Source organism: Octopus sinensis, linkage group LG11, assembly GCF_006345805.1.
Source record: "Octopus sinensis linkage group LG11, ASM634580v1, whole genome shotgun sequence".
NCBI lineage: Eukaryota > Metazoa > Mollusca > Cephalopoda > Octopoda > Octopodidae > Octopus > Octopus sinensis.
In genome coordinates this window covers 4,923,636-4,937,958 of record NC_043007.1, presented here as the reverse complement: position 1 = coordinate 4,937,958, position 14,323 = coordinate 4,923,636, and the positions used below count along the sequence as shown (strand labels likewise).

At 39.7% G+C, this 14,323-nt stretch overlaps 1 protein-coding gene across 1 annotated transcript in view; it reads left to right on the top strand.

Moving 5' to 3' along the window:
* The window catches only part of LOC118765303 (beta-1,3-galactosyltransferase 1-like), a 24,682-nt gene extending 11,764 nt beyond the window's left edge, over positions 1-12,918 (top strand). The window contains exons 2-5 of the mRNA XM_036507027.1: positions 2,608-2,722; positions 6,027-6,083; positions 10,146-10,250; positions 11,182-12,918. Of these exons, the coding sequence (XP_036362920.1) occupies positions 2,713-2,722; positions 6,027-6,083; positions 10,146-10,250; positions 11,182-12,164 (1,155 nt within the window). The 5' untranslated portion in view covers positions 2,608-2,712 and the 3' untranslated portion in view covers positions 12,165-12,918. The remainder of the gene's footprint in view (positions 1-2,607; positions 2,723-6,026; positions 6,084-10,145; positions 10,251-11,181) is intronic.
* Positions 12,919-14,323: the final 1,405 nt, after the last annotated feature.

Here is a 14,323-nt window from a genome sequence, read left to right as displayed (position 1 = left end):
TCACTTCCTCAAACGGCCTTCTATATCTCGCTGTCTGCATTCATAGAGAGAATTATCATCGCCACAACCAACACACAATATTGAGAACAAATATTATGAATCTCGCCATCGCATTCTATTATCTGCCTGTCAACGCGCGGATGGGACAAATACAAACAGAACACACCAACGAACGTTCGTGTTCTGGTGATAACGTAGGTTTTTTTGTATCTATTACATTTTAACATTTATTTAGAACCCTGCAAATTTTTCGTGCTAAATTTTCATTAACGAATTTCTCCAGAGGTTGGTCAGAGGGACTGCAAGTTGGTGTCTACATTCCTTCAGGAGACTAGCGGGGAATCTATCAGGGTAGTATTTGACCTCATTTATTGCTGCTACGATGTCAGTGGCAGTGAAGGTTATGCCCTGGCAAAACCCCTCAAGATTCTCTTCCAGAGCTTTCTTGCGAATGGCAAACTGCCAAGCAAGCTGAAGGAAGGAATAATATGCCTAATACATAAAGGGGGAAGTACAGCAGATGCCAAAAACTATAGGCCTATCTCTCTGACTTCACACATCAGCAAAGTCATGGAACGGATAGTCAGAAAGAACTAATCGCATTCCTTGAGGAAAATAACTTGCTGAGTGATACCCAGCATGGTTTTCGACCAGTAGGAGCTGCCTGACCCAGCTCTTACAACATTATGACTGGGTGTTGAGGCAGTTACTCAACAAATCAAATGTGGACGTAATCTACCTTGATTTTGCAAAAGCTTTTGACAAGGTGGATCATGGTATGATATGCTACAAACTGCGTGACATCGGCATAGCTGGAAAATTTGGAGTGTGGTTACATGACTTCCTGAAAGATAGGAGTCAGGCAGTAGTGGTTAATGGAGCCACCTCTATGAACACACAAATAGTGAGCGGTGTTCCACAGGGCACTGTCTTGGGACCACTGCTTTTTATAGTGGCCCTCTCAGATATGCCCTCAAATGCCCGGATAGCCACTCTGGCCAGCTATGCAGACGATACGAAAGTCTCGCAGAAAATACAGAACCCCAGCGATGTTGCACACCTGCAGCTGGATTTGGACTCAATCCACAGATGGGTTGAGGATAATAATATGCAGTTTAATGCTGAAAAATTCCAGGCCCTGCGCTACCAGCATCCAAAACTGAATATTAAACTTATAGGATACACCGGTCCACAGGGAATTTCAATCCTAGACCCTAAGTCTGTGAGGAACCTGGGTATCGACATGAGTGATGATACCTCTTTCCAAGTGCACATTGCCAGGATGGCGACAAAGTGCAGACGACTGGCTGGGTGAATCCTAAGAACATTCAGAACCAGAGATAAGGAAACCATGATGGTCCTCTGGAGGACATTCGTCCTCAGCCACCTGGATTACTGGTCACAGCTATGGTCACCCACCAGTGTAAAATTAACAGCGGACCTTGAAGCAATCCAGAGAAGATTCACAAAGAAGATCGTCTCTTTGCAACAGCTCAGCTACTGGGAAAGGTTGAAACAGCTAAGACTCTACTCCCTGAAGAGAAGACGGGAGAGGTATGCAGAAATCTATGTCTGGAAGATCCTGGAAGGAATTGTGCCAAATTTTGGCATTGAAACTACACCAATGCCAGAACGGGACGACACTGTATAGTGCCAAAGATCCCAGCAATGCCATCACGCTTCAGGACCAGCTTCTGCAACAGCCTGGGTTTCAAGGGCCCACAGCTTTTTAACATTCTCCCAAAGAGTCTGAGGAACCTGCACAAAGTAGATGTAGCGGTTTTTAAATCAAAGCTGGACATCTTCCTGTCAAGAGTCCCAGATGAACCTACCTCACGGCAAGAGGTGCAAATGAGAGTAGCTATATCAAACTCCATTCTTCACCAAGTGCCACATATTAGACGAGGTTCTTCGCAATAACAGTGTAGCACAAAACGGCGGTGCATTAGCATGGCCGCAACTCTGAGCTGAAATCAGAAAATATATATATATATATACTATATATATATATATATATATATATATATATATATATATATATATATATATATATATATATATTTTTTTTTTTTTTTTTTTTTTCTTCTCTAGTTTCAGCTCAGAGCTGCGGCCATGCTGATGCACCCATTATTTATCTTATTGTACACATCTGTAAATAAAGTCTTCTTCTCTCAAACAGTAGAACGGTTGTCGTCCTCATTATTCTTTTCGGCACTTATTCTTTTATACCATGTACAATGGCTTCTTCTTCTTCTGTTGTTAGAGCGACCGTGCGGCGTTACGTACGGTCGTTTCCCCTACAAGTCCTACACTCAGCAGGCAAAAAACACATGGGCCTGCCTTAACTGATGAAATAAATGGTGCCGTGGCATTCATCTTTCTGCAGCAGACTCGTCTCTCAGCGTTTGTTCGGAGCTGAAACAATTGAAGTTTTGCTTCTTTTTGTTTCTTTTTTCTTTCCTTTTCTTATCGTCGACACTTGAACAATTGCAGTAACAAGTGTTCAAATGAAAACACAATTGCCACTTGCGGCATGTCGGCAATGGAAATTTTCCGGTTGGCTTAAAATTGTATAACATGGTCCCTTTTTTAATTATTCATTTACAGAGAACGAGATTGTGATTTTCGTCAACATCGTACGATACATCATCAGTGTAGAAAGTGTGAAAAATTCTAGCAGTCGAAATTTCTTTCAAAGAGCCACCTTGGACTATGTGGAAAAGTGAGCATCGTATTATTATTATTATTATTATTTGTAAAACAGAGAGTGCATTCCTATCGGCGCAACCCTGTCGTTCCCCGTGTCCTGTGAAACAGCCTAACCCATAATAGCACGGAGAACGGGCGTGAAATGAGGATGATGATGATTATGATGATGATGATGATGATGATGGTGGTGGTGGTGACGATGATGACGCTGATGATGATGATGAATGTATCCTCCAATAGGTAACGTAGGAAGAAAAAACTTGAGGAAGAAAAAACTTGAGGAAGAAAAAAACTTGCTGTTTCTAGCAGTTCGAATGTCTTAAAAGAGCATATATTTTTCTAGGCCAAACACTTTTACTTAGATTTTGGTCATCATCATCATCATCGTCATTTCACGTCCATTCTCCATGCTTTTATGAGTTCGGCGGTTTAACAAGGCGCCGAGCTGGCAGAGTGGTTAGCACGCCGGGCGAAATGCGTAGCCGTATTTCATCTACCGTTACGCTCTGAGTTCAAATTCCGCTGAGATCGACTTTGCTTTTCATCCTTTCGGGGATCGATTAAATAAGTACGAGTTACGCACTGGGATCGATATAATCGACTTAATCCGTTTGTCTGTCCTTGTTTGTCCCCTCTGTGTTTAGCCCCTTGTGGGTAGTAAAGAAATAGGTTTAACAGGACATGGGGGAACTGCGGGGCTGGAACGATAGGAATGCAGTCCCTAAGTGTTTCGGAATGTCTAATACAACCACTCGATTTTATTAACTAATATCTCATTTTCTCAGTGTTATCTCTCAAATGCGTACGTGTGTGTGTGTGAGTGCGCGCGTGTGCATTGGTGTGCCTGTGACAATGTGTAGGGAGAACTTGAGCAGAACAAAAGATACTATCAAAGAAGAAATACTTGCTTTTCTTTACTGAATTGCACGATTCAGTAAACGTGCCCTATATTTATTCAAGAATTTATTTGACCTTATTGTTTGCTTACAATCCCCTGTTTATGATGTAGGGTAATTGTGTTGGTTTTAATTGCTGGTTATTGTTTAATTCTATATCCTATGGCATTTAGGTTATATAGATCGGTTTACGAACAGCTTATAGAACTGCGGTCAAGGGGTGCTCCATTTAAAAGTACATAGTATAACAAATAGAACCGAGTACTTATGTTTTAATTCCGGTACTTATTCTATTGACCACTTCTGCCGATTCACTATCTTACGGGGTTGTAAACAAACCAACACGGATTTTTAAACAGACGGGAGAACAAACAAATTAAGTACACACACATTCATACATGCATACACAGATACATGGTGGCTTCCCCCTCGCTATCGAGTATGGCCGTTGCACGAAGCTTAATCAATATTGTTATCGTGTAATGCCTGTGCAAGAAGATTTTTTTTAAAGTGAGGAAAGGCTATGCACTGAGTCAGTTCCACTCACTAAGCAACAGCAGCCATAATCCGAAAAGAAGAACAAGCCAACATCATCGGTAACCACTGAGCCGCAGCCTTTATGTCGGAGTTATCCCAGTTACCTGACTTACCTTCTCCTATAAGGATGTCCTAACAAAGGCTAGGAGTCCTTCACTCTCAATGGTTTAACCGCGCGATCGGGTATTCAGTCCGATTATTTCTATGTCCCCGCGCATGATACAGTCTTAAGACATTTATTGGATGGCCGTTGACTCTCAAGAGTTCCTCCGCCCTTTCACGGGTTTTGTTTTTCATCCCGCAGGGTGTCCAATAAACACCCTCCTCACCAAGCAAGCTTGGTGGGGTTGCTGGTTTAGTCGCTGACAGCCCGACCATGCAACAGGTTGTACTGGGTTACAAGTTACCAGTAGCACTCGAAAGTGACCTGACACACATACATACATACACACATACATACATACATAATACATACATAATACATACATACATACATACATACATACATACATACATAATACAGTATATCTACTATAGACTATATTCCTAATCTTACTTGTGGGTTCATCCAACACATTATACTGTTGCTATCCGTACATGGGGTTCTTTAGAAGATGTTGATATTCCACAAAAATGGCGAAATATCGGTATTCATCATTCCTGAATTCGATCCGAGGCGAGTTGTCTTGCTTGTCTATAACTTTTAGGCGTTTTAAAACCCAGTGTTGTGAGAAAGTCGTGCAGCGAATCCGGTGAAGAAACAAAACATACATCGAGTATTTTATTATAAATGCAAAAGAACGCCGCGGAGGAATCGAAGTAAGTTTTGATAATAAACTGTGATTGGCGAAGGATTACTGTATTTGGCGAATGAAAGACGGAAGATGGAAGATACGAGAATTTTTATTAATTACTACAATTGTTTCGACTCATCTATTATCGATCCCTTACGGGTGGATACTTAACTGGTTCAGGAGCATCCAACAGTGCATATGTGTCTCCTCGGGTGACAAATAGATATAACTAGTTAAAATAACAGTTCTACAATGTATCTTCTCATTTCGTGAAAAGAAAAGCAGCAAATGAAAGGATATAGCTCCATTTATATAGAAAATCAATAATATAATATAATATGCAAAAAAAAAAAAAAGAAACGAACACGCAATACAGCGAGAAAAGTATTAAACATAACCATTAACAGATATAGATGTGGATGTATAAGCGCCCTCGCATGTACACTCGCTCATACAAGTATCCACGAAGATGTAAGAATACGCACACGTGTGATTTGGTGCATATATGATCACATACCTGATTACAAAGTCTTCCACGCATAACTAAGCTCTGAACAGTAATACAACTCCAACTTTAAACAACAAAATCCTTCTATAATATCTTTCCATCAGAACTAAAACGAAAAACTAATTATCATTCAACCATAGCTCCACTTACCCTGGAAAAAACAAAATAGAGAGTATATGAGCCGAAGATGAACACAAATCATAGCTTGATGAAGGCTAGAAGGCCTGAACTTCAAAGTCACCATCACCATTATCTTGCAACTTGAGTTTCACGTCATGGCGGTCTACAGGCAAAAACTCTTTTAAATTGGTTCTCCTTGGATAATGCATGTATGCATGTATATATGTATGCATATATGAATATGTTTCATGCGTACATGCATACAAATCTGCCGTCTTGTAACAGGAGATTCCACATTGAAACGATGTATCTCTACTATTGCAAAGGAAAAAATCAATTAGTTTTAACTTTTCTGCTCTTCATATAATAATTATAAAGTGCGATGATGACAAAATAACAGTTCAATCTCTGAAATCGTTTTCGATTTTTTAAACTTACTTTCTTCATTTTATTGTTTTGCAGGAATGAAACAAGCAATATTAATTGGATTGACCATTTTCAATTGCTGGTTATTTTTTCGTAAGTTGTTTTGTTTTGTGTGTGTGTGTGTGTGTGTGTGTGTGTGTGTAGCTAAAGATAGCTATGGTCGGTCTATGGGGTTACCCCAGGTTTCGCGTCCGTAAAGCGCTTACAGCGTTTCGTCAGACCCTAATGGCCGGGGGCCTCTGACCTATCTTCAAAGTGGTGGAACAAAAGACCTCATGGCTAGTTGTTGAACACACTGACAAAGGAGAGCCCACCTGTTTAGCCTGCGGGTCCCAGGACTTCAGTTGGAATCTCGAAGTGTAAGCAGTGTTCACTGAGTCAAGGGACTTCTTTAATATCCTCGCCGGTTCGGCTATGCACAGCTGTAGGGGCCCAGTTTTTCTAGGATCTTCTATGAGGTTACGTGTGGAGTCCCTTTCTCCTTCAGGCGCAACATGTAGCTGGCCAAAGGTGTGACATGTCGTCTCTCCAGGGTCCTGAACGAGGAACTTGAGTTGGAGAGGCCTTTGCTTAAAGGTGTTCCCGGAATATTCGATGTGTCATCGAACATTGTCGCTGACAATGCTGCTACTGTTGATGTTGGTGTCAATGTCGTTGATGCTGGTGCAGGAAATATCATCGTTGGCAGAGCTAGTGTTGGTGCTGATGCTGGTGAGTGAACGGTCTTCGTCCCAGAGCTCGCAAGATGGGAGAAGTCCGAAACGTGGCCCTTTACTATTCGTAAGACCCACAGAAGAGAAAGCAGGTGAACCCCCGACACCGAGAGCATCGACGGATGGATCAATGCGCATCCAGGCTCAGCGGTTGCGTAGGAATTCGGGGACAAGAAACAGGAAGAAAGAGTGAGAGAAAGTTGGAGCGAAAGAGTACAACAGGGGTCGCCCCCACCCACCTGCCGGAGCCTCATGGAGTTTTTAGGTGTTTTCGCTCAATAAACACACACGGTCTGGGAATCGAAACTGCGATCCTCCGACCGCGAGTCCGCTGCCCTAACCACTGGGTCATTGCGCCTCCACTGTTGGTGCCGTTGTTGCCTTTTTAGGTGTCTCTCTACCAATATCCAACTATTAGGTCCTTTCCAGGTGCCTTCCCATTCTGTCTACTGCTATAGCGAAGGTTTCTGCGTCATTGTTAGTGTTGGTACAGTATTCTCTCTCAGTTGTATTTAACCATGTTGCATTCAGGTTCAAATCCCTCTTTTCGTTCCAAATTTTTGACCAGAATGATTGTAGATCTTCTTGGGAGGGAGCTTTCTTAACGGTAATATTTTAACTTCCTCATCTCTCTGTATAATGCTTGTGGGTTGGAAGCAAACATACGATTGATATGGGCTCGCTCAAAAATTCGCTGGCGATAGCAGAGTTTCTCGCTCATCGTCCTGAGTTTGTGTTTTAAAGTGATTAGCTTTCCCTCGAGAGCTCGGTGTGAAGAGTTGCCATAAAGCTTAATTAATTTTTGTGTAAGGTAGAGTTGGTGAGGTGTGAACTCATTTTCCTCCTTACATTTTATTGTTGTAGTTAACCATCCAATAATCCGGCGCTCGTTGTTGGTGTTTTCTTCAAGTTTTGGTTTCCATCTACGTTGTTTCCGTTTACTAATTTAACTACTTTGGTCAATGTAGATTTCTGCTAGGTGTTCTTTAAGAGTAATAGCGGCTGTGTATACAAGAGTATTTATATTCCAGTAATTAACATCCCATGATTCCATGTGCTCTCCGGCAACATCGTCGATAACCTTAAACATTAGATCGGTCGGATATCTTCTCACTAGTGTTGGGAATAGTCTGTTGCTGAACGAAAGCTTCGAGAAAGTAGCAAATGTTTGTAGTGATCCTATAACGGTGCGCGCGCGCGCACCGTCCATTTTCTATTTCGCGCGTGCGAGTGTTGGTGCCTTCACCAAGGCACAGAAAGGAAGGGCCCTCTCGCGCATGCGCGAAGCACCGGAAGAAGAACCCTATTGCCTACGTAGCAGTTAGCGAGGCAAAGGGGTCGTAGAACGTTTGACCACTAGCAGCAGTCAGCGGGGACTTGAGACAGCAGCGACTGAAGGCGACGGTCACGCATATTTTCTCTCCGTCCGGACTTGATTCTAGCAGCACCTTACCAACAGGCCTTTAACCAAATTGTTGCAGACCAACATCATCTTCTTCCTCCGGACGCCATCTTTAACCCGTTCTGTTTTTTAGCGGCTGAACATTGTAAATATTACAATCGATTAACTTTCAGCCTTGCGCGCCCAGAATCAAAAGGACATCAGATAACCACTTATTGTTACTGTTACCACATTAGAGAATAAAGTAGTATATATATCTTTTACGTCTGCGTCTTGTTGTTTCTGACTGGTAGAATTCTGGATTATGAAAGCAACGGCTAGTGATTGCTTTCTTGTACCCCGAAAGTACAAGAGAAGATATATTCACACAAAGTTCGTTTACATGTTTTTGCGAATTGTAATTTTAAAATGTTTTTGAGTTGGATGTATTCCACATCTTCGCTACTGAGTCAGCTAAATTCGAAGACCCACTTGAATATAGCGATGGCAGATTCTGACACATTTTCAGTGTTTTGTAAGGATCTAGAACAATTTGACTTCTTTTTTTTTTCTTTACAAAGGATGCTTGTTGTCAGAGCTGTTTCGCCATGAAGGTATATGGTGACGTCGATTAAGTGGCATTCTATAATTTAATAAGCACACGAGAAAGAGGGGTCATCATCTTGAACGTAACGACAAGAAATTAAGAATTTACGAGACGTTTGTAATGCGTTAACATATAAGGTTAATTGAAGAAAAAGCTTGTAACATCACAGGAACTTATTCTTTTTGCAACCACATGGCTCCAAGTAAAATAAGGTGAACATACGCGTGTGCAAGTGGCCTGACTAAATGCATGTCGAAGAATCAACGGACAAGAGGGACACGAAGTTAGAAATGCTTTGCTTTATATAAGGGATGAACCAGAAGTCCCCGACCTCCACATCATCCAGAAGTTAATTGGAAACTTCTACAATGTTCAAGAAGGTCGAGGGAGATTACTCTCGTTAAATCCCTTTTTCGTTTTGCTTTCCTGCTTGACCGCCAGGGTTCACCATAGGTATTTAAGTTGGGATGGGGCTTAGTCCCAGTATTGTTTTACCTGCTTCATGTATCCGATGGAAAGGTCATCTCAGGCTTTTTCATGGCACCAAAGTAAATCTTGCTTTAGTTCTTTAGTCCAAGTAAAATAAGAAGAGTACGTACGTCTTCTTTGATAACTTACTGGTGAAAGTAGTTCTGTTTTCATCGGTGGTGACATTGTTAGTTTCCTCTGTGGTTCTGCTAGTTTCGGCCATAATTCTGCCGGTGAGATTCCATGTGGTGTAGATGTATATTTCAAAATCTGTTGAGGACAGCGCTACAATGGCGAGTAAAAGGTGTTTCTCTTATTAATTGTTGGAGATATAAACCAGTTACCGATTTAGTCTGGAGAAGTCGGCATATTTCTAGAGTTCAGTTCAATGAGAATTGATTGAACATGCTCATCCATGAAGATCCATGCCAAACCACAGATCAGCTAGAAAGCCCAACACATGGAATGCTTTCATGATACAACCAGTTGTCTTCACTCAATGGGTAAAATCTAAGCAATTCAACTGGCAACACAGCAGTCCCTAAGCTGTCTCTAAGCTTTCTTGTCACCTTCTCACCTTGTACAGTGTGGTTGACAAAGTTTTCAATTTGCTTAAATCTCAAAAGACTTTGGTTTGTTTTTGTTTTCCAGTCTTCAGTTTCATTCAAAAATAGAAAATGCCATTCTGGCATTCCATCTTCAGCAGTTTTTTTCCTTACTTGACTGAGAAACTGTTTTACTTTTACATAACTCATTTAGTATCCTTTCTTTCTCTCTTTCGCTACATCTCTGTTCATTTGTTGATGAGAAAATACAGTTTCCTTTCAAATTTGTCTCTAATGAAATGCTAAATTGTTCCCCAATTTCTCTTTATACTTTCCTCTTCTTCCTCTTACTGCTTTTTTCTCTTCTTTTCACTTTAAAAAAATTCCTGTTTCCCAATATTACATTACTGCTTATATGTTAATGCCATCTCTCATCAACAGGTTTCTTCTACATAGAAACTGAAACTTTCAAAGCTCCATCAAAGGAATGCAACTTAGAAGCATGGTATCTTCAAAATAATTCTGCCAGCAACAGTTTTATGCCTAGTAAGACTTTAATATGTTTGTCATTTGTCATAAACATCTCATAAAATTTATCACAATTTTTCTCTTCTTTTTTCTTTGTATATGGTACAGTTAATGTTCTGCCATATTTAGCACAAGCATTTTGTTCTGGTTGTCTTTAGTAGAGAGGTTAGTGTCACAGTATCTGGATCAGTCTCCTAACTCTACATAACATAATTGTCAAACGAAAATGTTTTCCTAGCAGAGACCCATTCTTTTATAATTCTGAAGCCCAAATCTGTTGGAAATCTCTCAGAAGAGAAAATTTCTAGACCATTTCTCTAAGGAGATGCAATTCTATCTCTCACATCTTAAGCAATGATTATTCTGGAACAGACAATAAACTATTTGCCATTTAAAATGAAGTAGCTGTTTTTGGTTGATATCAGTGACTAAAACTAATGAATGCTGTGCCCTTCAGAGTACAGCATCCAATGTACTCTACTCCAAAAATTGAGGCCTGTAAAAGAGTTTTTACATGCAATATAGTTTCTATAGCTATCCATCTGTATCTGTTAGTAACAACTCACTATCAAAGTTATTTTTAAGAGATTCTCTCAAAACCTCTTGTGATGCATTATTATCATAAAAACAAATAGTATAATTACGGAGATGTACTTGCATAGCGAGTGACTTGATCTGAGATCGTGTGCTGGAATGAAAACAAGCGACGAAAATATTTTGACAAATTAAATTCAAATGTTGATGTGAATCTAACGGTTTTTGTGTGATTCTTAAATGGCTTATAAACACCTTCCACGCTGCAAATAGTGTAATATAAAAGTCAAAATAAAATTATAGAGTTTCATCTTAGAATACATTCAGTAAAATATAGAAATTTAACGAAACGGAAAATTATTATTTACAACTTTGCCTTCCATTAATTGATAATGCCATTTATTTTCTCTTGCAGGTATATTTTCATTTGGAAAACAGACTTATTTTGATAAAAGAGCAAAGGCATTAGAAAATATGAAAATTGTTTTTCGACCACAACCAAGTGGATCGAAGGTGGATCCATGGTATTATCATCACCATGTACCATATCAACATAGTTTTAAAAAAGTTATTAATGAACCTACTCTCTGCTCTCAACATGAAAAAGTATTTCTTCTTTATGCTGTTCGTACTATATATGACCATTTTGACCGTCGAGAAGTATTAAGGAATATTTTCTCAAATATTCCAGAAGATTCTTGTGCAAAAGGTGTCCCCATTAAACACCTTTTTCTTTTCGGTAAACCAAATAATTCTACAATTGAATCCCTTATTCAAAAGGAGAGTGAAATGTATCATGATATCCTCCTGGAAGATTTCAAGGAATCTTATGTTAATGTTTCTATAAAAGCAATCATGGCATGGAAATATAGTGTGGAATTCTGTGCTAATGCTGAGTATGTTGCAGTAATGAATGATGAAGCTTTCATCGATCTGAACCGGATTGTGTCATGGCTTGGCCATGATTTATCTAAAGGCAAATATGATGATCATTTTGCTCTTTGTTATCGTATCGGGGACTCACCGGCTTTACACAAACATATAAAACAGTTTACTTACTTAGATGAGGAAATATTGTATAGAGGAGATTTCTATCCTCCGTATTGCCATGGCTTTGGTTATATAGCACCTATTAATGTAATTAATAAACTCTATCTGGCAGCTTTGCAGAATGCTTATTACATGCCGACTGATGTTTGGATTGGTGTATTGGCAGAAATGCTAAATATTAATATAATTAACCATGAACATCAATATATTTTCACCGGAGTTTTGAAACATTATGCATCTGGGAAATATCAGAAATCTCCTACCATTGTAGCAATATGTGATTTTGAAAATCTAAAAAGTGAAACAGGAAAATTAATGAGGCAACTTTATCAAGTGATTTATAATTAGAATGGAGATAATATTAAATAGATTATATCAATTAAAAACAAATAACCATTCATATTGATGAGAATGGTCCATCTTATTATAATTCGGGTTGACATGTGAGTACTCTAACCGAACCTAACCATTTCTTACCAGTGTGTGGTTACGTAACCCAAAATGCTTTCTTTCTTTATGATGTATTTTGTATTTTTATGTAGTTTTCCTTTTTTTTTAAATATATAATTAAAAGGTGCAGCAGTTTATATTCTTATATTACTGTGATATATAAATAAGTAAGTAAGAAAGAAAGTCAGTCTGTCTGTCTGTGTGTGTGTGTGTGTGTGTATGCATATTTGTATATGTGTATGGATAAGAATGGATGTAGGTTGGTGATTGTTCTATGTTTGATGGTGTAGGTTGGTGAATTCCTTGACATGTCCTCTTTGACAGAGAATAAATCCGTTAAGGTCTTAATTAATTTTTAATTACAACTGCTGATATCTATTGATTTCTTATAGTTTCAGTCTCATTGTAAAACCATAAACTAATTTAGATAAGTGAATTTGGATTGTATATTTATATGATGCTTTTGTTTCTTGCATGTTTTAAGCCACGCCTAGTTCTCCTTGGTATTCAAATGTACTTTTTGAAATGCATCACTAGCCCAGCAAATGTCAGTTATGCCCGAGTCCATGTTAAAAATTTTATCTAATTATGGTGTATTGTATATTATGATGTAATCTTTTATAACTGTATTAATTAAAACTATCAAAACAGCTGTCACTATTTGCATTTACTTTACACATACACACACACATCATCATCATCATCGTTTAACATCCGTTTTTTTGTGCTAGCATGGGTTGGACGGTTCGACTGGGGTCTGGGAAGCCAGGGGGCTGCACCAGGCTCCAGTCTGATCTGGCAGTGTTTCTACAGCTGGATGCCCTTCCTAACACCAACCACTCCATGAGTGTAAGTGGGTGCTTTTTATGTGCCAGGGGGAGGCTGGCAGCGGCCACGATCGGTTGGTGATTTTTACGTGCCACCGGCACAGAAGCCAGTCGTGCAATATAAATTTGGGCTCCTATTAGTACCATACTGTGAAAACACAATTGTTGAGTAACCTTATATAGCTTGCCTCGTGTTTCCAAGTAAGCTTTCAGACTCAGATACAGATGGCTCAACTTTAAGTCCTGTGTATATTAATTGATATTCATCTTTTGCTGGATGGAATATTCTTCTTAATTAACCCACCAATAATGGAACAATACATTTTATATACATACATACACTCATACATACACACACATACATAAAAGTTGTAAACTTGATGACTTAAAACTTTATGCGCAAAGAATATGCATGAGATGAAAAAGAGACGTGACCTAGTTACAACATTCTCAGTCCTGCTGCAAGTTTCTGCTATGGCCCTTGGGCTGACCAAAGCTTTGTGAGTGGATTTGGTAGACGGAAACTGAAAGAAGCTTGTCGTATATATGTGTGTTTGTGTGTGTGTGTGTGTGTTTGTGTGTGTGTGTGTATGTGTGTGTGTGTGTGTGCACGTGCGCAGGAGTGGCTGTGTGGTAAGAAGATTGCTTACCAACCACATGGTTCTGGGTTCAGTCCCACTGCATGGGACTGAAGTGGGCAAGTGTCCTTGGGCTGACCAAACCCTTGTCAGTAGAGTTGGTAGACGGAAACTGAAAGAAGCTTGTCATATATATGTGTGTGTGTTTGTGTGTGTGTGTGTGTGTGTGTGTGTGTGTGCACGTGCGCAGGAGTGGCTGTGTGGTAAGAAGATTGCTTACCAACCACATGGTTCTGGGTTCAGTCCCACTGCATAGGACTGAAGTGGGCAAGTGTCCTTGGGCTGACCAAACCCTTGTCAGTAGAGTTGGTAGACGGAAACTGAAAGAAGCTTGTCATATATATGTGTGTGTGTTTGTGTGTGTGTGTTTGTGTCTGTGTGTGTGTGTATATGCATGTATTTGTGTGTCTTTGTCCCCCCCCCCATTTCCTGTTAACCAATTTTGGTATGTTTACATCTCTGTAACTTTTGGTCTCTCCTATTAGCTCAACTGTTTCATTGATGGAATGAAGTCTCGAAGAGGGCCTACCATAGTCTTCCGAGTGTTCCTTTGCATTTTTTTAATGTTTTTGTTTTTGAAGATTGCTGAGAA